Source organism: Gavialis gangeticus, unplaced genomic scaffold (assembly GCF_001723915.1).
Source record: "Gavialis gangeticus isolate Ggan-Ray unplaced genomic scaffold, GavGan_comp1, whole genome shotgun sequence".
Lineage (NCBI taxonomy): Eukaryota > Metazoa > Chordata > Crocodylia > Gavialidae > Gavialis > Gavialis gangeticus.
The window spans coordinates 72,203,456-72,224,618 of NW_017729033.1; the positions used below are offsets into that span (position 1 = coordinate 72,203,456).

General features: G+C 41.3%; 1 protein-coding gene across 1 annotated transcript in view; it reads right to left on the reverse strand.

Annotated features, from left to right (window-relative positions):
• Positions 1–195: 195 nt before the first annotated feature.
• The window catches only part of KDR (kinase insert domain receptor), a 37,600-nt gene continuing 16,632 nt past the window's right edge, over positions 196–21,163 (reverse strand). The window contains exons 16-30 of the mRNA XM_019526424.1: positions 19,672–19,778; positions 19,136–19,271; positions 18,646–18,750; positions 17,872–17,985; positions 16,184–16,272; positions 14,038–14,194; positions 12,925–13,025; positions 11,343–11,465; positions 11,082–11,193; positions 10,576–10,675; positions 10,361–10,466; positions 5,032–5,183; positions 1,754–1,850; positions 1,532–1,629; positions 196–960 (exon numbers count right to left, since the gene is read on the reverse strand). Coding sequence (XP_019381969.1) covers positions 744–960; positions 1,532–1,629; positions 1,754–1,850; positions 5,032–5,183; positions 10,361–10,466; positions 10,576–10,675; positions 11,082–11,193; positions 11,343–11,465; positions 12,925–13,025; positions 14,038–14,194; positions 16,184–16,272; positions 17,872–17,985; positions 18,646–18,750; positions 19,136–19,271; positions 19,672–19,778 — 1,814 coding nt within the window. The 3' untranslated portion in view covers positions 196–743. The remainder of the gene's footprint in view (positions 961–1,531; positions 1,630–1,753; positions 1,851–5,031; positions 5,184–10,360; positions 10,467–10,575; positions 10,676–11,081; positions 11,194–11,342; positions 11,466–12,924; positions 13,026–14,037; positions 14,195–16,183; positions 16,273–17,871; positions 17,986–18,645; positions 18,751–19,135; positions 19,272–19,671; positions 19,779–21,163) is intronic.

Genomic DNA, 21,163 nt, shown 5'->3' on the forward strand with positions numbered 1-21,163 from the left:
GAAAGCAGAGCAGCAGATTGGGCATGGGAAGGGGATCAGAATGCCACTTGGGCTAATTTGTAGTCCCCCTGCCAAAAAGGTTGGTGCTCCCTGACATAGGAAAAATCTTATCCAAAGAAACACAGGGCATCAGGTCTCACACAGCAAATGTATTCTCCATCAAGGACAGGGACACACAACCAGTTCTATATTTATCCCGGGCTATGTTTAGCCATAAAGGCCAATCATTAATCTGAAGGTCCCTCGTCCTTACCAGAGGTGAGTAAAGGATAATTCTGAGACAAGAACCCACTGTGGTGTTGTTTCCTTCCTGTAGCCCAGCCACAAGGGGAACACAAAAAGGCAGGGCTGGCCCTTCATTTTGTAAAACTGGAAACACAAAGTGCCTTTGTGAACACTGTCCCACTGCCTGTATTCTTGATGCTACTGGAAGGACACTCAGTGTCAATATACTTTTCATCTGGGTCCTAAAGCCCAGAAGGCTCATATTGCAATCAGAGACAAAACACATGCTCATGACAGTGATAGTTCTTTTTTGCCAACGTCTTCTGAAGATGCATCTCCTGGCCTGTCACTGCAGTTTACTACAATACCCTCGTGTCGTTCTTATGAAAGCAGTTTCAGATAAATGTGTATTTTGTTAATTTTGTGAATGTATATGTTCTACACACAAAACCTGAACACCACTAGCTTGGGAAATAAAGGAACGTTCCATGGGAATCTCTGCTGCTGTTCACTTTGTTTTAGGGAGGCGAGTTGAGTGAAACACCAGTGTCATAGGGAAGTGTCTGTAGGCAGCACACTTGTGAGGTGTCCTCCTTCGTGCTCAAGAGTTCCGTTTCTTCACTAGAGTAAGCCGCAGGGTCCATGTCATCAGAATGGTATCCTGACTGATAGCCACTTGTTGGGTTGGAGGCTTCAGACATAACAGATTCGTTACTTTTACTGGGTACCAGAGCACTGCAAGAGAAACGCAAACAGAACTGAAATAAGTTCTGAGAGTTTGGAGGCCATCAGTAGGTAGCTGACTTGTGTAGATGGCTGTTTTCCATTTCAAAATTAACTATAGCATTTTGCTTCTCCATGATAATGGCTTAAAACTCTTTTAGAGGTGTATTATATGAGATCCCATTCCCCCCCATTATGTTCCCTAGGACATGTAAGTATTCTGTAAGTAGTCCATTCTTTTGCCTATACAAATTGATATTATGCTACAAAGCCCCTTAGAAGAGCATATAGATGTCATAAAATATAAACATGCGATGTGTTATAAAATACAGACAGCATGCATTGGTTATTTTTGCTTATGTTTTAATGTGACAGTGAGATCACTCTGGGTGAAGCTTCTGTCTTTCAAGATAACTTAGCATCTAAAATTACTGTAGACTACCATACTAAAATGCCTTTGCTGCTTCTGGTTCTGAAACTAATATGTGCAGCACTAGCTCAGCATCTCTCTTCATGGTTCCAGTGAGCATGTACATCCACATCTGAAAAGCTTAGTGCATCACACAGGCAGCATGAACCATACCTAAAGGGAAGCGTTTCAGGGCCTGTTTGTTTAGTTCTGCCTTCCAGTGTCTTTAGCTCTTCAGATGCAAGAACCATACCACTGTCGGTCTGATTGTCCTTTAAAGAGCCAAAGAGATGCAACTGATCAGACAGAATCACACACAAGCATGGAAAAGGAGCACAAGAAATATGAAAGGTTGTAAAAAAACAAGAGAAAGGACAGACAGACAGACAGACCTACCTCCTGAATAACTTGTACTGTGGGTACTAATGGGACATCTTCAAAGGTTTTCACGCTTACAGGTCGACTTTTTCTTTTACTACCTTGTCGATACTGACTGAAAGAGAAAAATGGTATGTGTGTGTGAGGTTATTTGGCTGCAAATCATACCTAAGATCAGAAACCTTCATCTTTCCACAGCAAACATAACACATTATGCAAACCTCAAAATATGCATTTATTGAAAAGGAGAAATTGGCCAGAAAGTGGCCTGTTTCTGACCTACTGCTGCTGGAAACCTTGATCCCCAAGCAAATTCTAAGAAATTTATTTTAAAAAACAACCACCTCCTTTTCTTAATTATGCTGGAGGTTTCATTTCCTGCAAACTTCACTTAGAAGTATAATAAACACAGGAGCCTGGATCACAATCATAAGTCTCTTTCTTTGGACTGTACTTCTGAGACCCCAAGCTGGACTTCAGACAACAACAGCAAACTCAGCAATCTGCCTCCTCTTAAACTGTGGGAGTTTAGGACCATATGCTCCACATCTCGCCTTTCTTGAGGCTCTTCTCCAAAAGAAGCTTCTGAGCAGGAGTTCAGTAACCAAATTACAAGAAAACAGCAATAGCTTATCAATCCAGCAGCAACCTCAGAGTTCCTTCTGTTTGGGAAAATAGTATGTGTGCTTTGTTTCTAGATTAACCTACCCAAAAGTGGAGTTGACCGATGCAGAAGTTGCAACAGCATGGGCTAAGGACCTTGGAGGTAACTGCTCTTACTCCTCCATTTAAATGGAAAAGTGGTGCCAATCTGTCTATTCAAATGGTGAAATCACTGAGACAAAAGTATTGCCATGTAGAGATACTCAAGTCAGTCATAAACAAGCTAGGTCATGTACCAGAAGCTGTATAGCCACATTAGTACAACTCTCCATGCAAACTAATGTACTTCTTGGCAGTGTTCGTTAGCCTGGTCAGAAGGCTGAGCTAATGTGCCTTGAGCCTTTCGGGAACAATACAGCTAGCTTGGTGTCATACAGACATGCCCCATAGAAAAGAAGGGTGGGAGGGAACCTCAGGAGGTCCCGGGCTCTGCGGCAGGATCATTTATACACAGATCATACCCAACAGTTAAGTTGCCCAACCTGTTCTTAAAAACCTCCTAGAATGGGGAATCTACAACTTCACTAGGCAAGTCTGGCCCAACGCTTAACTATCATTCTAGTGAGAAATGTTTTTCTAATATCTAACCTATGTTCCCACGCTGTGAATCAAACCATTTACCTACCCCTGGTGGACAAGGAGAATAATTAGCCATCAGCTTCTTTATAAACAGTCCTTTACATATTTTAAGACTGTTCTCATGTCCGCTCCATCTCCTCTCTTTAGAATAAACAAACAATTCTTTCACGCTTTCCTCTCAGGTCATGTTTTTTAAACCTCTTGTCATCCTTGTTCCCCTCTGGGCTCAGCTCATTGATAACTTTCATGAAGTGTAGTGCCTAGCACCAAATGCAGCATTCCAGCTGAGGCCCCACCAGTGCCAAGCAGATCAGAACAATTTCCACCCATCTCTTTATATACAACGTAATTGTTGATACATTTCAGTGTGACATTTTTCTTCTTTGCAACAGCATCATATTGTTGACATATTCAGTCCAAGGTTCACTATAACCCTCAGATCCTTTCCTGCAGTTCTAATGCCCAGCTGCTTATTCCCATTTCATATTTGGGAATTTAATTTCTGTTTCCCCAAGAGAAGTACTTTGCACTTGCAAGAGCCAAATTTCATTTTGTTGCTTTTAGACTGCTTCTCCAGTTTATCAAGATCATGTTGAATTCTGATCCTATCTTCCCAAGTACTTAACAACTCTTCCCAGCTTAGTGTCACCCTCAAGTGTATTAAGCATTCCTCTCCCTCTCATTATCCAATTAATTAATAAAGTAACTAGAATCAGACTGAGAACAGATCCCTGTGGAACTCCACTTGCTAGGGCCTACAGTTGAACAGCAAACCATTGAGCACAGTTTTTCAATGAGCTGTAGTTGTGCATTACCTTTCTAGCAATTTCATCCAGACTATTTTCCTCATTTACTTATGAAAACGTCACTTAAGACTGTGTCAAAAACCCTACTAAAGTTAAGATAACACATTTCATATTTTATCTATTAAACGAGTTATCCTTCCAAACAAGGTAACTAAGCTTTTTTTGGAATAATTTATTCTAGTTGCTTACGCTGACTGTTTATCTTTTGTTCTAGTATATTCCCATGTATTAGAGTTAAGCAGATTGATCACAATATCTCCCCTAGCCCTCCTTCCCCACTCCCCCTTTTTTATAGGATAGGCATTATGTCTGCCCTTCTTCAGTTGTCATCTGTCCTCCACAATTCTTGAAAACAACTATATCTGGTTCAGAAACTACTTCAGTTGGTTCATTAAATAAGGCCCTCTTGACTTGAAAAACATCCAACTTATCTAAATATTTTTTAACCTGCTCTTTCTCTATTCTTGATTACCCTCTTGTTATTCGTATTAAATTTTAGTAAGCCACAATTTCTGGAGACAAAAAAATAAGACATTGAACATTTCAGCCTTCTCAACATCATGTGTATTAAGTTCCTAGCTTGCCTTGTCAGCTGCAAAACTCTTGTCACCAGGAGGGGAAAGCTATATCTAAGCCATGTTTCATATTGCCCACTGTCTCTTTCAGCAGCACCCCCTCGGATGCCTTTTCACAAACTCCAGTTACTCATAGTCCCTTTAAAAGGGACCTAATAAACAACAACAACAACTTAACTCAACTTCTCTTTGGTATCAATCCAAAACTGAAATATCAACTTTCCTATTTTGTCAGTAGAAATATTAGGAGATTGGTGTAAGGTTCTTGTTAAGGATGAAAGATGTAGTGAAAGATTCACTACCATTGTAGCGACAGAGTCATTATCATTATGGTATAAGTAGCATATGGTATAAGAACCTAAACAAAACTAAGAAGGAAGACTAGATATAACTAGCCTAGACAAACTACCTATTAATACTATTGTACTTTTTGGATGAGAGTAGGAGTTCTTGAAAGGAGAGAGAGAAATACATTAACATTATTGCTGAACAGTTCAGAACTAAAAGAAATTAGATTTTGCACATTCTCTTATACAGATGACATTTATTCTTATCCTACAGACAGAATTAAATATGGACTACAGAAGCTGAAGTCTCTTCCTTTCATTTTCTCTCCCCCAACTTGAAGAAAATTGTCTAGAGGCCCCAAAAGGATGTTAACCCTATAAAATACCTAGTTCCTGCTGTGCTGTCATAATGGAATTTAGGATCACACACTTCCTCTTCCTCCCTACAGGAAACAGGTGAGGTTGACAAAGAGAGTCCAGAATCCTCTTCCATGTTCAGTGATACTGACAGAGGAAGGACAATGTAGTCTTTACCATCCTGTGGAACACAGAATAAGATCAGAGATAACTGTCGCAGGCACTCTGTGTCTGAATTGTTATAAAAGCAAAGCTATTTCACAGAATGACATATGCTGATAATGTAAGTATGAAGTTTTATCAACTTAAAGAAACATTTCAACATTTTGACACAAGATTTAGATTTTTCAGTACTAAAACAGAAGCTAATATCTAATTACATGTTTTTATTTCAGTTTAAAAATGTAGCTTCTTTCAATGATTGAAAACAAAACAAAATACTGCTTCAGAGCACGAAATAAGAAGATAACCGAAACCAAAGTGAAATTGACCAGTCTACATGACTTGGGTAAACATGCAACAGACAGCTAAAAGTAGATCAGATTTACACACACACACAAAAATCATTGGTAAAATATTCTAAACTGATATTAGTGATAATAAGGATTTTTACCGAGTTGTATAGGGACCACATACTTGTAAGCTAATAACAGTCACTGAATTTCCAGATGTTGATTTTAACACACTGATTAATGGCAAAAAATTAATCAACCTGATTAATGGAAAAAAATTAAAGAAAAACCCATTGCAGGCAAAAATAGAGCATCAACGACAAACCAGTTAGAGCACATGAAAAACGAATGCATTTTTAAAGTAGCCTAAAGGATTATAATAATTTCTTCTTTCAAGATTTAATTTTAGATTAATTACCAGAGAAATATATATGCATCTGTAGTTACTGCTTGGCTTGTAAGCAACTCTATTAGTCTAAACCAGTGGTGCCCAACCTTTTCATCCCAAGCCAGATGGGCGGTGCCAGGTCCATCTTCAGGCCAGATGAAACTGGTGTGCTCAATAGAGTACACAGAGCCAGAGTGGCAGGGGCCTGATCTGGCTGCAGTGGGGTGCACAGCCTGACCCTGATCCAGGAGGAGCAGGAAGTGGATTGGCCCTGATCCAGAAGGGGGGGGCGATGGACATGGAGTAGCCCCAATCTGGATGCACAGGGGGGTGAGGAGCAACCTGACCCCAATCAGGACACATGGAAGGTGTGGAAGTGAGGGCAGAGCATCCCACCCCTGATCCAGATGTGCAGGGTGGTGGCAGGGGATGGGACCTGCTTGTTCCAAATGTGCCAGGTGCAGGCCTGGCCCTGATCCCACTGGCCCAGGATCTGCCCATGCAGAGCTTCTACTGCTCCCCAATAACACATTTTCCAACCCATGGAGCTCCCCCTGGGCCAGATTCCATGGCTCCATGGGTTGGATTTGGCTCACAGGCTGAAGGTTGAGTGCCCCTGGTCTACACAATGCATGCTACCAATATTTGCCCACATATGTTGCTACTAATAGATATTTGTTATAGTACATTTCACATCTTCTCTATATGAAACACTAGTTCAAGCAGTTAAGACTCAAATCACATCCACAAAGGTTTAAGCTCCATCATTTCCCATTATATTAAATGAGAATTGAATACCACCAAAGAGCTGTACAATTCCGCATAGGACTGGACCTTTAAACAGAGAAATGTGTTCATATTGTCAGTTCTAGAGGCTAAGGATAGTCTGGTAGCCATGATTCAACGGTTCAGACCCTTAGATGGATATACTGAGATTTTTATAAACAATTTTTTATCTATGGAAATGAGACTGAAACCAGAAAAGGTTGATGCACTCCTTTTGGATAGAAAAACTGAATGCACATCTGAACTGTCAAGGATCTCTTTGCACAGTGTACCTAACAAGTAAAACTTATTACCACTGGCCAAATTCTGTCTTTAGTTACTCAGGTGTAAGTGAAGGTAGCATTTAGCCTCATCACTTTAAATTAGCCTGCTTTTACCCAAATGGCATGTAATCTTGATTACATATAAAGATTTACTTACTCCTTGGTTACAGAAAACAAGATATTTCTCTTCTATAACAGTACCACAGTCCTCCATCTGGATGGTGATAGTCAACAGTCAAATACATTTGACTGAGCAAGTATGCACAGAATGTACATCATATGAAATTCAAAAGACCTTTATGCTAGGAAACAAATTTACCTTCTTGTTCTGAAATTTGTCATACATAAAATAGAGTAATATTAAGTAGTCAAAATCTACCTTAGGGAAATTCCCATTAATTTCAATGGGAACAACATATATGCATATCTAAGGGCAAGCTGTGTGTAAAGAGTTTAAGCTTACATCTCATAGTTTGGGGTATGCCTATGATTGCATATATGTAGAAATGAAGCAAATGCAGAACAGCCACAGAAATAAGAGTCTATCTATCCTTGCTAATTATATTGCCCCTTTAAAGACAGTCAAGCGTTAAGTAACTAGGATAATGTCTTTACGGTCATTTCACTGCTGTGAAATAGGGATATGTCATTATCCTCATTTTACAGATAGAATACAGAGTGAGAGATATTACACCCCAAATTTTCAAAAGGTATTTAGACAAGTAACTCCTACTTAGTTTCCCATATCCCACAGCAATAAATGGAAGTTTGCTTCAAAAATTCTTTTGTAGATCTGGGCCTAAGTGACTTGTGTACAGTGTAACAGGCAGCTTGTGGTGAGGCAAGGAACTGCATACAAGCCTCAATCTCAGATTAACATCTCAACCACTGGAGTGTGTTCAGCAGGGATCCAGGTTTTCTGTTCACTACAGAAAAATGCAATAAAACTGGATTTTATCTTTTTAAGGAGAAAAACCCAGATTTTCTTCTTTAATGGAGAAAAAACATAGGAAAGGGTGGGTTTCCCCTTGCAGGCTGGCAGAGTTCTAGCCTGCAAGAGGCTTGGGGGGAGCAGTCAGGCAGGGGGTGCCATGTGCATAGGTGCACGCACACATGCACATAACCACCAGACAGCCTGGAAAGCAGCTCCCGCAGCTCCCCACAGGTAAGTCTGGTGGGGGAAGGGGAGAAAGGAGGGATTGAGGCCCCCATAGGGAGGGAGGGAGGGAGTTGTGCGGGGCTGGGGCTGTCGCTCAGCCAGGGTGGTACCTGGGGCTTGGGGCCCAGGGTCACGAGCAGCTGGCAGGTCCTGGGTACAGTGAGGGATGGAGTTGCAGGTGGCTCCTTGGGAGGGTGGCAGGGGGGGCTGGCTCCCCACCTCTGCATGCACTCCTGGGGTGCAGGGCCGCTCAGATTTGTGGGACAGGGGCAGATGCAGGCTGCCTGCCATGGGCGTGGGGCTCCCCACTCTGCTGACCTCCCCCTGGGGCCTCCGTGGCCCAGTGGGCAGAACTCAGCGTGGCAGGGTACAGCAGGGCAGGGAAGCTCTGTGCCACCACCTGGAGCCCCATGCTGCCATGACGAGGCACCGCCTGCCTGCCTGCCTGCCAGCAGCAGCAGTGGTGGCATAGGGTTGTGCCCCATGCTGCTACCAGGTGGGCAGGGGGCACCTCATCATGGCAGCATGGAGTTCCTGGTGGCAGCACCAAGCTTCCCCATCCCACTCTACCCTGCCATGCTGGGTGCTACCCACTGGGCTGTGGAGGCCCCGTGAGGAGGTCAGCAAGGTAGGAAACCCTGAGCCTGCAGTAGGCAACCTGCATCCGTGCCCTGCCACCCCGCCCCATGATCCACTCCAACCATCCCAGCCATGGGGGAGGGGGAGCCAGGCTCTGCTCCCCACTTGGGCCCATAGGCGGCAGCTGGGACTCAGGCACTGCTGCAGGGGGGCAGGGGGATGTGAAGCTGTGCCCCTGGCCACATAGCCCTGGCAGGGCCAGGGGAGCTGTAGGTGAGAAGTGAGGGGAAACATGGCATAGGCAGGGCACCGGCATATCAGGGTTGTTCAGTGCCACAAAGGGTGCGTGCATGTGTTCCCTCTCATGGGCAAAGGGGGCAAGGAGAGCTTTAATTTTCCATGATAAACCCAAAAATCAAATCCCAAAATTTAAAGGTATTTAGAATTTATTTTATTATAGTAAGTGAGGCACTGGTAGGCTTCCAAACTGCTTTAAAATTGTAAATATATCAATAAAATATTATGTTCAATTGATACCTCTACACACACACACACACACACACACACACACTGCTCTATCGATACATAGTAGGGGTGTGGGAAGTGTGCCCTATTCAATTCAAATTTGGATTCGGCCTGAATCAGGGACAGTGATATGATTAGTTGATTTGGATCACTGCCCCAATTCGATTTGGCCAAATCCGAATCTGAAGATTTGACACCGATTCGGCTATAGACACAGCTTTAAAAGTTTTTTCTGCATACCTTGAGGTACCAGGCATGGCTCATGATTGCTGCAATGCTGGTGTGCATGGAGCATCTCACAGGAGTGTAAGGGACCCCTCCATGTGCTCAGCAGCAAACTTGGAAGTAGACCAGAAGTACTTCCAGTCCACTTCCAGGTCTGCAGGGAAGCGCACCAGAGCCCCCCACCCCCTACACACCCCCTGGCTCAGCAATTGGCCACAGGGGGACCCCGGATGCCCCCCCAGACCCAGGACACACCAGTCACCAATGCAGAGGGGCATGAGGGGGCTCCCTGGCAGAGGGCTGGAAGTGCTTCTGTTCCACTTCCAGGTCTGCTGCCGAGCACGCTGAGGAGTCCCACCGCACTGCTGTGGGACACTCCATCTGGCCCAGCATCGCAGCACTCACAAGCCCCTGCTACCTAGAGGTATGTAGAAAAAACATTTAAAGGTGTCTCTATGTCTGAATCAATTTGGAGGGTTGAGATTCGATTCGGAGAGATTAAAGGGTATTCCGATTTGATTTGGATTTGGAGATTCGGTCACTGAATTGGGCAGAATTGAATCGGGGACCAAAGCTTCGCACAGCCCTAATAGATAGGTAGATTAGATAGAGTGGCGTTTCATTTTAATCATGGAAAAAACACAGATTTTGGGGTCTTAATTACAAAATTTGCATTTAAAAAAAAAAAACCAGAAAATTTGCTATTTTTAAATGGAGAAAACCAGGATTCCTGGTCTTCAGTGACCCAGATGCAGAGTAAAACAGGCACATTGGCAGGGAGCAGTAAAAAGACCTAGAGTACATTTACCATAGACCTCTGTGAACCATGATTTCTATTATTTGCTTCAACTCAGGGTAACAATGCAATAAATGAAGGCCCAACAAAATGTTATACAAGTCAATGCTCTGTTTACAGGATTCCATGCAGGAAGGAAAGTATCCAGCCATATTTTAACAGGAAAAAGAGCATTTTTCACATACCCGGTGAACATTTGCTTGTAGTAAGTTTCCCAGGTGTTCCACTAACTCAGAAAATGTTGGTCTTTGCTTAGGATCACCATGCCAGCAGTCCAGCATTGTCTGGTACCTTGAGGGATAAGACCACGACAATATCAAGGCAATGAGGACAGCAGATTCTGCTATTTCAAAAGATTGCTACTTCTTTAAGGTGCATCTGCCTAGCTTCCAATTCTTACATTTCTGGGGTTGTATAATCTGGTGCTCTCATTCTTGTTCCCTCTTTCAGTCTTCTACAAAAATCTTCATCAATTTTCACACCAGGATAAGGTGAAGCTCCTAAGAGGACAACAGTGGCACTTAAAATTCTTGGCCTTACTATCATTCAACTACATTGGTCATGAAACAACTGCTATTGCATGAACAAATCAATCATTTAGATATACAGTATTTGCATATTCAATCACCTAGGTTGCATGCAGTCACTGTTTGTAAAAATTATGCACACAATGCCCTACGTAAATTATATGAAAATCCACTTCAGATGTCTGTTCCTGAATGTTGAATTTGATTTTTTTTGATGGGGGAAAAAGAAACCCTGAAAATATGTATTCCCTTGTAGTTTTGAAATTTCACAATGTCAAACATTTCTACAACATCCCGCAAACATACTTTACTGATTCTTCATCTGGTTCTATTGGTCACATTTGAAGAAGGTTCAGCATACCAATAATAAAGGACTTACCCAATGAAAATATTTCCCACAGCAGAACCCCAAAGGACCATACATCACTCTGAATGGTATACACTCTGTCAAAAATGGTTTCTGGTGCCATCCATTTTAAGGGTAGTCTGGCCTGAAAGCATTGGTAAATACAATTAAACTTTAATAAAAAAAGACAAGGGAAGGAAAACATTCTATGATTCTGAAAAGAATGAATGTTGGGATAAAGAATAATTAGTACTGCTTCAAATTAAATGGTTCCAATTAGTCCATGAAACTTACATCTCCTTTTCTGACATAATCTGGATCTTTGTAAATGTCTCGTGCCAAGCCAAAGTCACAGATTTTGACCACGTTATTGTCTGATAAGAGGATGTTGCGAGCCGCCAGGTCCCTATGGATGCACTACAAAGAGAAGAAAATATGGTTATAGGTTGGCTGTTGTCACAACCCAGTCCAGAAGTTGTTCTATTTCTTGTCTGTGTTGAGCTCACCCTCAAAGGCCAGTTACTGCTTGAACCCTATTAAGCAAAATAAAGCCCAGAATCAGTTACTGATTTTAAGGGCTTTTTTCATTATTGTAACAGATTTTTGTCCTCAAATCATTCTGAGCCAAGTTAAAACATATCTGTGCAATGAGAAGGGCTTTTCAAGTTAGGTAGTTAATTAGCCAAAAAGTGACAAATTAAATTAGGATATAATTACCACAGGTATACATTCATTTTCATCAAATCCATGCTTCCCATCATGTCTGTGACAGGCTGCTCTTTTTAATACACACACAGGTTTAAAATGCTCTACTATCTCATGTTAAAATTATTCTCTACTGGAATCAATTACAGCTGGAAATCACCATCCTCTTACTTGTAAAACCTATCATCATAGACTACACACTAGAAACCTACAAGCCAAGCATTCAAGCCTCTATAGCTTGAAATAGAAAGCTAGACTGTAGCTGAAGATGTTAATCTCACATCCTTCATGGTTCAGGCACAGAAAAGGGACACATAACACCTATATGCACATCGCCCAGCAGGCTGTATGTACAGGATTGTTCAATGCAATATATTTTTGAGGACATGCATGTTTAAGGACTGATGCAAAGAAACTTAAGTCTTCCTCAGAGAGCTGATTTTGTATTCTAATGGATCCCACCATTAGGGCATATCTCTAGCCTAACTTTTCTCTTCCATTATCTAATTTTTTTTGTTTTTTTATCCTACCACTTCCAAAATAAAGCAGAATGCCTCTTTCTTCCTGAGGTATTGTTAGCAAAAATATTTCCTAATGTTTATCCATTATTTGGCCAAATTATAAACACTCAGGGCCAAATCCTAACAGGGCACCTACAAAAGCCCAGAATGCAATGGAAATGTTGCACTTCCATTGTGTCATAGGCCAGGAAGAGATCCATCAAGGAGATATTTACACTACTGTATCTGCATTCATTTATTTGCAGTGTCCTACATGGGAGTTTCCAACATTTACAATGAGCTACAGAGAGATTTCTTCAGAGCAAAGTCCATCTACTCTAGCTTGGCACCATTTACCGTGAAATGGTCCCTAGTTCTTTTCAACTTTCTTCATAAAACATTCCCCTGGACCACTTAAATCATTCTTCTATGAATTGGTGACCATTGAACTTTACACAAATTGCTAACATTCCAGTCAATAAAAGTACTTTGCAAGGACTGTTTTGCTTTGTAATATTAACTACTCAGATACATTTTAGAGGATTCAAAAAAGTGATGTGGATGGTTGCCAGTCCAAAGATGAACACACTGCTTCTGTATAAAGAACTGCTAATCATTTCCTACAGTGATTACTTATATTTAAAATGCCATTTTCCTGAGAGGTTTCTTACTTTGCGTGATGCCAAGAACTCCATCCCTCTGGCCACCTGAAAACTATAACAGATAAGGTCCTCCAATGTCAGAGAGTTCTTGCAGAGATCTTCAGAAGTTGCTGTAAGGAAATAATGACACCAGTCAAACATGTTCTCCACATCTGATTTCGCCTTGAGATATTTTCTTTTGTATATGATACCATAAACCTCCAGTTTGCACGCTATAGCCCTGTGGTAAAGTTTACATTTTACACTGCTGGGCAAAAAATACAGATTCAGATTCCAGCCTTGCTTGCTTTCTCATTTCCAGCATTTACAGGAGCTGAGTGAATTGCAAAAAGCAGCACACAGGAAATGGAAAGTTGTGTAGCTATCCCAAGAGATGAACAAGAAGTGGTGCAACAGAGAGATCCCATCCAGTGCTCATTAGGGGATAAGAGGTCAAGGGAAATATTTTCATGGATGATAAACAAACTGCTACGTGGGGGAGTGATTAATTTAATCTCATCCTCTAGCAATCTGAAAAAAAATCCATAACTATGCATACTCAAGCCCAGATCCCAAAGGTATTTAGAAACCTAATTCCTAGGAGCCAGAGCATATTCCTGAAACAGCCACTAAGAAAATGTTTAGAGAGCCTGTATTAAAGGAAATGAAGACAGCCTTAGTCTAGGCTGTCTCTCTCTGATATCTGTTCCGGGGACAGGGGAACAAATCAATAAGCAGAGTAGCAGATGGAATTTTATAGTTAGTTAAGTTCTGGCAAAAAACTCATGTGAAATTCAGCTGGTGTTTTCATAATACGCTGGCACTCTCAAAATACACGCGCGCACACACATCTCTAAACTGTCACCATGATGTCTGCGGTTCTAACTGCCCAATTCCAACATAAGCTCATGGGAATTCAAGACAAATGTATTAGAAATATAATCCTTGGAAACTCTGAAGTTACCCTAAGCTACACTGAAGAGAAAGAGATTCTAAATTACAGTGGTCCTCAAATTAGAGTTTTGTTCAACCTGATCTGCTGCATATCAAGCTTCCAGCCTGATTCAGCCCTGCTTACCATGTTCTAAGGCAGGTCCTACAAAAGAACAATTATCCAAAACCAAATGAGGACATATATCTTACCTTCTTCTTCCTCCACATCACTGAGTGATCTCTCCTCCACAAACCCTGAACTGGCTGAGCTTTGGCTGCTTGCGATGCTATTGAGGCGGCACTTCAAGTTTGCTGAGAGGTCACCAACATAGTTTTCTTTTCCCTGCCTAAATCTGGCACTTTTAGCCTATTAAGCGGGGAGAAAACAAATCCGAGTTTTTTCAAGACTTTTTAAACAGGAAGTGACATTTCACACTGCGTAAAGCAAGGCCTCACTGAGAGACAGAGTAGAGAGAAAGAGCCATGCAGAAGGCACTAAGTAGGCTCCTAACTTCCCTCCACCTGGATACAGCAGCTACCCACTGCAGTCTTCACACATCTAGTTGCAAAGAAGCAAGGCAGAGCTCATAAGTATCTGATGTTACAAAAGGCTGCTGCGGGAGACAGATTTTGGCCTGCCTTTTGCCGTGTCATTATGCTCCACAACTTGCTGGACGAGCATGCACATAGTGGGCGCATCTACAAGTACATATTAATGTGAAGCAATAAACTCCAGCACGTATCACACCAGATTTTATTGCATGCTGTGTTTACACGTGTCCAGGACCATGGCAAGTCATGTTGGAGCAGCCCCAACTGGCAGTGGGCCCAGTGGGTCAGCCTGACAGCCTGGGACTGCTCTGACATGGCTCAACGTGTTGTGTAGGGGCTAGCTTTGGAGCATGAAGGTGCTCCAGTGTGGTGCTAGCCAGCAGGTAGCCCCCTGCACTGAAGTACCCTTGTGTCCCAGCCATCCAGGTCAGCATCTACACGTGTTGCTCAATACAAAAAAAAACCTCTGCAGCAGGGTAGGACTTGTATTTACAAGTCCTACCCTGCTGCAGAGTTTATTAGTTTCCTGTGGCCTAACAGTGCTGCGTGCATAGACACTGAGATGTTTACCACAGAGCTAATTAGGCAACTCCACAGTAAACATCTTGTGTAGATGCACTATTTTAGAAATTCTCCCCTCACTCTGCTCAGTCTCTTCACTCCAATCCCCTTTCTTTTAGTCCTTCTATAAGTCCTCCCTGCTGTACTTCAACCTGGGCTGATCCCTTCCAGCTCCCAGCATCTGATTTACAGAGCCAACAGACTATCTTCCCTACAAATCCATTGTCTTCTGCTTCAGTTTTGTGATAGTCATTGCCAAAGAGCATGACTTTCCCGCCCCCATTGGTTCTCATAATCCCCACTGTTTATTTGCAATGTTCAACACCCTCCTCACATTCATCTCTTGTCTTCATTCTCTTCTCTTTCTCTGCAGTAACCAGACAGAGCAGATCACTGTTTATCCCCTGCACACAAATACTTCCCATTTCCACAGTCTTAAAATCCCTCTGACACTGGCTTTCTCTGGGCTCTGAGGAAGACTCCTCAGTCATAATGCTCAGTATTAAGTACCCAAAATCATGTACATTCATGATTTTCATAAATGGCCTGACATTCAAAGGCAATGAACAACCCCAGTTCCCGCAGAGGCCCACATATCCCAGTATGGAAAGGCTGGTTTTTGCCCCTCTCCCTCCAGCTCCCTGTTTGTAAAGCTGGGATCTCATCTAGGTAGTTAAGTCTTTTTCAAAAAGTTTTGAAGATAAAAAGGGTGACATGAATTGGCTGGCCGAATTGATTTATGAAGAAAAATGAAAAGTGCCCACTACGTGTAGTCTAATTTAACAATGAAAATATATGATATACAATAGGACATGACTGTGTAAAGTTTTTTGAGTGGTGTATACACCATGCATGGAATGCAGTTATTTAAGTGGGCATGGGTAGTTTACCTGAGAACAGTGCAAAGGAAATAAGAAAGGAAAAAAATTCAGGCTAATTATCAGGAAAACCTTCCTGACAGATATGGCCAAAGGTAGAATAGGCTGCCAAGGGAAACAGTGCAAGCCTTGTTTCTGCATATTTAAAGCCAACAATAACAAACTAACTACATTGTACAGGCAGGGAGATGGACTGTAATGTCTTTTGCCATCTCTGATTTCTATTATAAGACCCAAATATCATTATTACTATAGTGTCCCTAGAATTCCCAGCACACTTTCCACTCAGAAAAGAGCTTTTAGAATTTAAATTTAGTCACTCCTTAGCCTATACTCTTACTCTTGACACTAGCAGCAGTCTGTACCTTGTAAGGAATAAATTCACTTCTCTTGCTCTTTAAATAAGCTGACAAATTTCCAAATTTGCAGTATTCCACAATCACCATCAGTGGGCCTGTATAAAACATGAAGCAATTATTTAAGAAGGGCAGTTTATTTTCTAGTCCACCCTAAAACTTAACTTAAAGCTAGAAATATCTGTTGTTTTTAAAAAGCATTCTGCCATTTTTCCAAATGATTTTATTGAAAATGTCTACAATATATTCAGTAAAAATCTATTTAAAGTAGGACAATGATGACCTTCTTTTTTGATCAACTTCTGTCTCCCTGTTGGATAGAAGGAATCATTAGTTTGCACTAAACTTTCAACAGCAGAGACCTCATTTTGAAAACATGCAAGAAATCTTGTGTTTCTATTTACCTGCACAAATACCTTGGACTACCATGCACACCAAATTATTTTGCATATAGGATACCCATTAAAAAATCTAAATTGATAGCAGCATGCACTGTAATATAAATTAGCCACCAGAGTAAAGTATTACGTACAAAACATAACCACATCATTTTTATACATTTTTGCATATAGAAGCCTGCATGTTTAAAAAAAATGTAATCCCAATTATGTAATTTAAGATGCCCAAATGTTGTATTCAATGCCCATACTGGCACAATTACACACTTAGCATTTGTTAAATTATAATTTAAAGTCCTGGGCATGGATCTCGTATTAGGGCAACAACTAATATATCACCTTAGAAACATTTATAGCACTATTCTTTTCCCCAATACTGTATGACAGTTATTGAACAGCAAAAAGGAAATTGTAGGCTTGTTACATTAATAACCAAATCACCACTAAGCCAGCTTCTTTAGAATATTATTACAAAAGTTCTTTGCACTGAATTTCTTCTCAACTAGTACACAAAAGTTTGGGAGGAGTGTTACAGTTTGTCGGTGATTTAGTCTATTACAGGCACAGGAAAAACTGTACTTGTGAAATGTTGGCCGAGATTTAGATTCCAAACCCACACAGTATGTTTGCTTTCAGAGCAACTGAAGTACAGACAAGTAAAGTGACTTTCTCAAGGTGACATAAGAGTTCAGTGATAAGGCTGGAAACAGAACACAGGGCTGTTGAGTTTCCATCCCATCATCCAGGCACTCAGTCCATAGTCCCCCATAATTAGGGATCTACCAAAATTGCAGCAGAAGCGCATGGTACAGCGGTTCCTTTAAATTTGCAGTTTTCCTCATGTGTCTTCTTGTTGCTAATTGGTGGAGGGGCCCTACCACTCACCACTTGCTCATGACTGGCAGGGAGGTGAAACCCATGGCTTTAAATGTGGTGCAGTTTTTGCTTCCCACTGCTGATTGGCTGAGGGGTGCTGGTGGCCCTGCTGCTTGCTGCTGACTGGCCACGAGGCAAAAATGGCGCCATAGTTAAACCAGCAGCTTTCACCTCCCCAACAATCGGAGCAAGCAGCAGCCCCCTGCCCAATCAGCAGTGGGGGCTGTGCAAGGGAAACTCCAAGATAAGAAGAGATGCCACACACTGCACTTCAGCCACATTTTCATAGCCCTGGAATAATTATAGTGAAAAGTCAAACCCTTGTTATCCATTCTCCACTAATCAGAAATGGCTTCTCTGAATTCGTATGGTAACTCCAACCACTAAAATAAAAGTACCAAAACTTCTCCATCTATTGCTCACCTCCTGGTTTTGTGCAGGCACCAAGCAAATTCACAACATTGAGATGATGACCAATATGAATGAGGATCTTGAGCTCTGACATAAGTGCCCTGTGTTCACTGTGTGTAGCGCCCTCTGTAAAGACAAGAAGTTATAGGGCTGAACAGTACCAAAGGCATAAAGGATTTTCCCTCTGCTAACTATATGATTTAATATTTTTGAACATTTGGTAAATGTATTTGCAGGTTAACCTAGGCCAGAAATGCTTCAGGGTGCCAATACAAACTGTTCTCATGGGACTGTTGAGACGTACATTCTTCCACACCGGACAGCCAGAGAAATGCATTAGAGAGTTGGTTTTGCTTTGTTTTGAAACAACATTCCTCAACCATTGCCAAAGGTAAAACATCTGACAGGACAGACAAATTATCTATACTACTATGGTAGTAGCTCCTTTGTCCTATGCAACCTTTTAAAGCAGTCACTAGCCTCCTATCTGGCATAGCAGTCTGAATCCATCAAGCATTCAGTCACCAAAAGCACAGGCATAACTACTGTGCCATGTGCTTTAATGGAGTTTGAGTGCCCAAGGCACTCGAACACCATTGGTGTGGTATTTGACTGGTCTATGAAAGAGGGGAGATAGGAAAGGGGTTGAGCCAGGACAGCCCACCACACAATCGAGGAAGACAGATTCCGCTTGTCCCACCCCAAATTCCTGACTCCTAGACAGAAGACTGGCAATTACAAATACACTGCATCTTTTCCACAATGGATTTAAATCTTCCTCTGTACCTTTAAGCATTTTGACTGCAACAGTCCTGCAGGTAGCAGTTTTGTCAATTCCAAATGCATTTGCTTCTATGACTTGCCCAAATGCTCCACGTCCAAGAGGTTTACCTGGTAAAAGAAGGTGTGCAGATTTGGACTTACTGTCAAAGTAATGGATAAAAAAATCCAGGCTAATTTTAACTAATTTAGTCAATGTGAATAGGAATGGACCTCCTCCCTTGCATGTGCATGGAGGTTGGAGGGAGGATGCACAACAGTGATTATCAAACTAGCTGTTTTTGCACAGTTGAGTCAGATGAGACCACAATCCTAGCATCTCTTGGCCCACAGAAGTGAACTAATGTACTCCAGTGTGTTCTCGCAACTGTATGCACGTTACCCACAATTCCACCAGAGTTACCACCTGCAATGTTTCCTTTCTTCAGCCCCTATATACAATATATGCTGTGCATTAAAGCCCCAGTGATGTCAGTTTAGTGCAGTGGAAACATACCTAGCTTTAACCGGTCTCTAGGAAACTCCCATTTGCTGGCATCATAGGGCAGGCGTTCACAGTGTTCATCTAAAGGGACTTCATCAGGATCCATAATGATTGACAAGTAGCCAGTCTTCAGTTCCCCTTCATTGGCCTAGAAAACATTATCAATTCCAGTCACATAAAACTATATTTCCTGGCTGAACAGTGCTGTTTACAAAATTATCACTTCTCAGTTTTTTCAAGTTTCAGAGAAACGTAAACTTGTATTTCCTCCCCCCATGCCGTCAAAAACATAAACATGGATTCTCGTTAATTAAATACCCTTTTAATAATCAAAACAGTTTAAGCATTTTTTCCTCCAAGTGCCTGTTCAATTAAGCCAAAAATTCTGCACCCTCAGTTCCAGGCAACACTGTTATGCCACTGAGAGAAAAATATGTGACTGTTGATATAAGAACAATAGAAAGAAACAACACAAATGAACTCTAGTCAACTTTCATTTGTCATGCAAGACCAGTGCCAATAGGACAGTCAGAGAATGATTTTGTTACCCGCTTAACGGTCCGGAGGATGATTACAAGAAGCAACCAGAAAAACATGGCAATCACTGCAGTGCCAACCAGGATAATGAGCTCCAGATTTGTTTTCTCTTCAGCGCCTGGGAAGAAATAAATGAAGATTTCATTGATAGCTGACAGCTTATTGGTTTAGGTCATTAGCCAAAGCACTAAACAGAGTTCTTTGTTCTGAAGATTCATTTTAAAAGCACAACATGTAACAAGCCAATTACGACAAGACAAAACCCCTGTCTAGCATGTTGGAGTGCTGGGCCAAGATCTATGCTGATTAACACACCATGCAATGCCACTAAAGTTAGTAAGAAATGGCATTGTCCATGCAAAAAGTTAGCAAAGACTTGGTCCACTGTTTTCTCATAAGCTTTATGAATCCAACAAATTGGTGTAAAATGTTAGTTTACAGCTACGCAACTTCACTGATATCAAGTTTGTTTCTAAGAAACACAGTTATACATCAGTGTATATAACCAAGAGCAGAATTTCAAGACAGTAATACCAGTTTAAAAGTAACTGGTATTCTGAATATCCCAAACTGAACATTTTTAAACACAAAGAGAATTACCTTTCTACAAAGAAGATTCAAAGAAAATGCATCATGCCAAAATTGAAAAAGTTGTAAAGATGTCCTTTCCTATGATGAAATGACTCTACACGTCTTTACTTACTAAAATTGGAATGTTAGGAGGTAGTTCCTGCAGTACTAGCTGAGAGAGTATGTCAAATAGGAAGGATGTATTTGAGGGATCCTTATTCCAGGATAAAAGGAATAAACACAGTACCACTTGCACATCTGATAACGCAACCCTCATTTCTTAAAGTGCGTTCCTGTGCACTTTAGCCCTTATGGCATAGCTTCTCCCACACAATAGCACATTGTTTTTTTCCATTGTACAGCCCATGATGAGCAGCAACGTAAATTCCTTAGCATGAAACAATGCATCATAAACATGCTTCCATGTTTCACAAAGCTATCAGATCATACTCCAAAGAGTTATTTTTATTACATGAGCTGAAATCAGGCATTTACATTAAGTTTATTATAGATCATTTCTGTCCAACAAAAATATGCTACCCAGAACCTTTAATATTACAACAGGAATTACGAGAACAACAAAATATCATTAGCTCAAGTCTAATATGACTTATTACCTTGAATTAGGAGACAAGTGTTCTTGAAGTATTTAGTAGATTTCTATAAATAGTCAAGGAGCTTCTGACCAATTTTTTTTCCCCAATGGAAAGGTCAAATGGATTCTAATTTGTCTAAAATTTAGCATGATCATGTATCAGCATTTGGTTCAGCTTTTGCATTCAGAAAAAGCAGTGCTGGAATTGAATAATCAAGGAACCAGTTTTGCAAACATTAGTTACTGGGGCATGGTGCCCACCACAAGAAGTAGTTCTAATCCACTAAACCCAGCAGAAAGCTACTAGTTCAGCAAAGACCTTACAGTCACTTTCATCA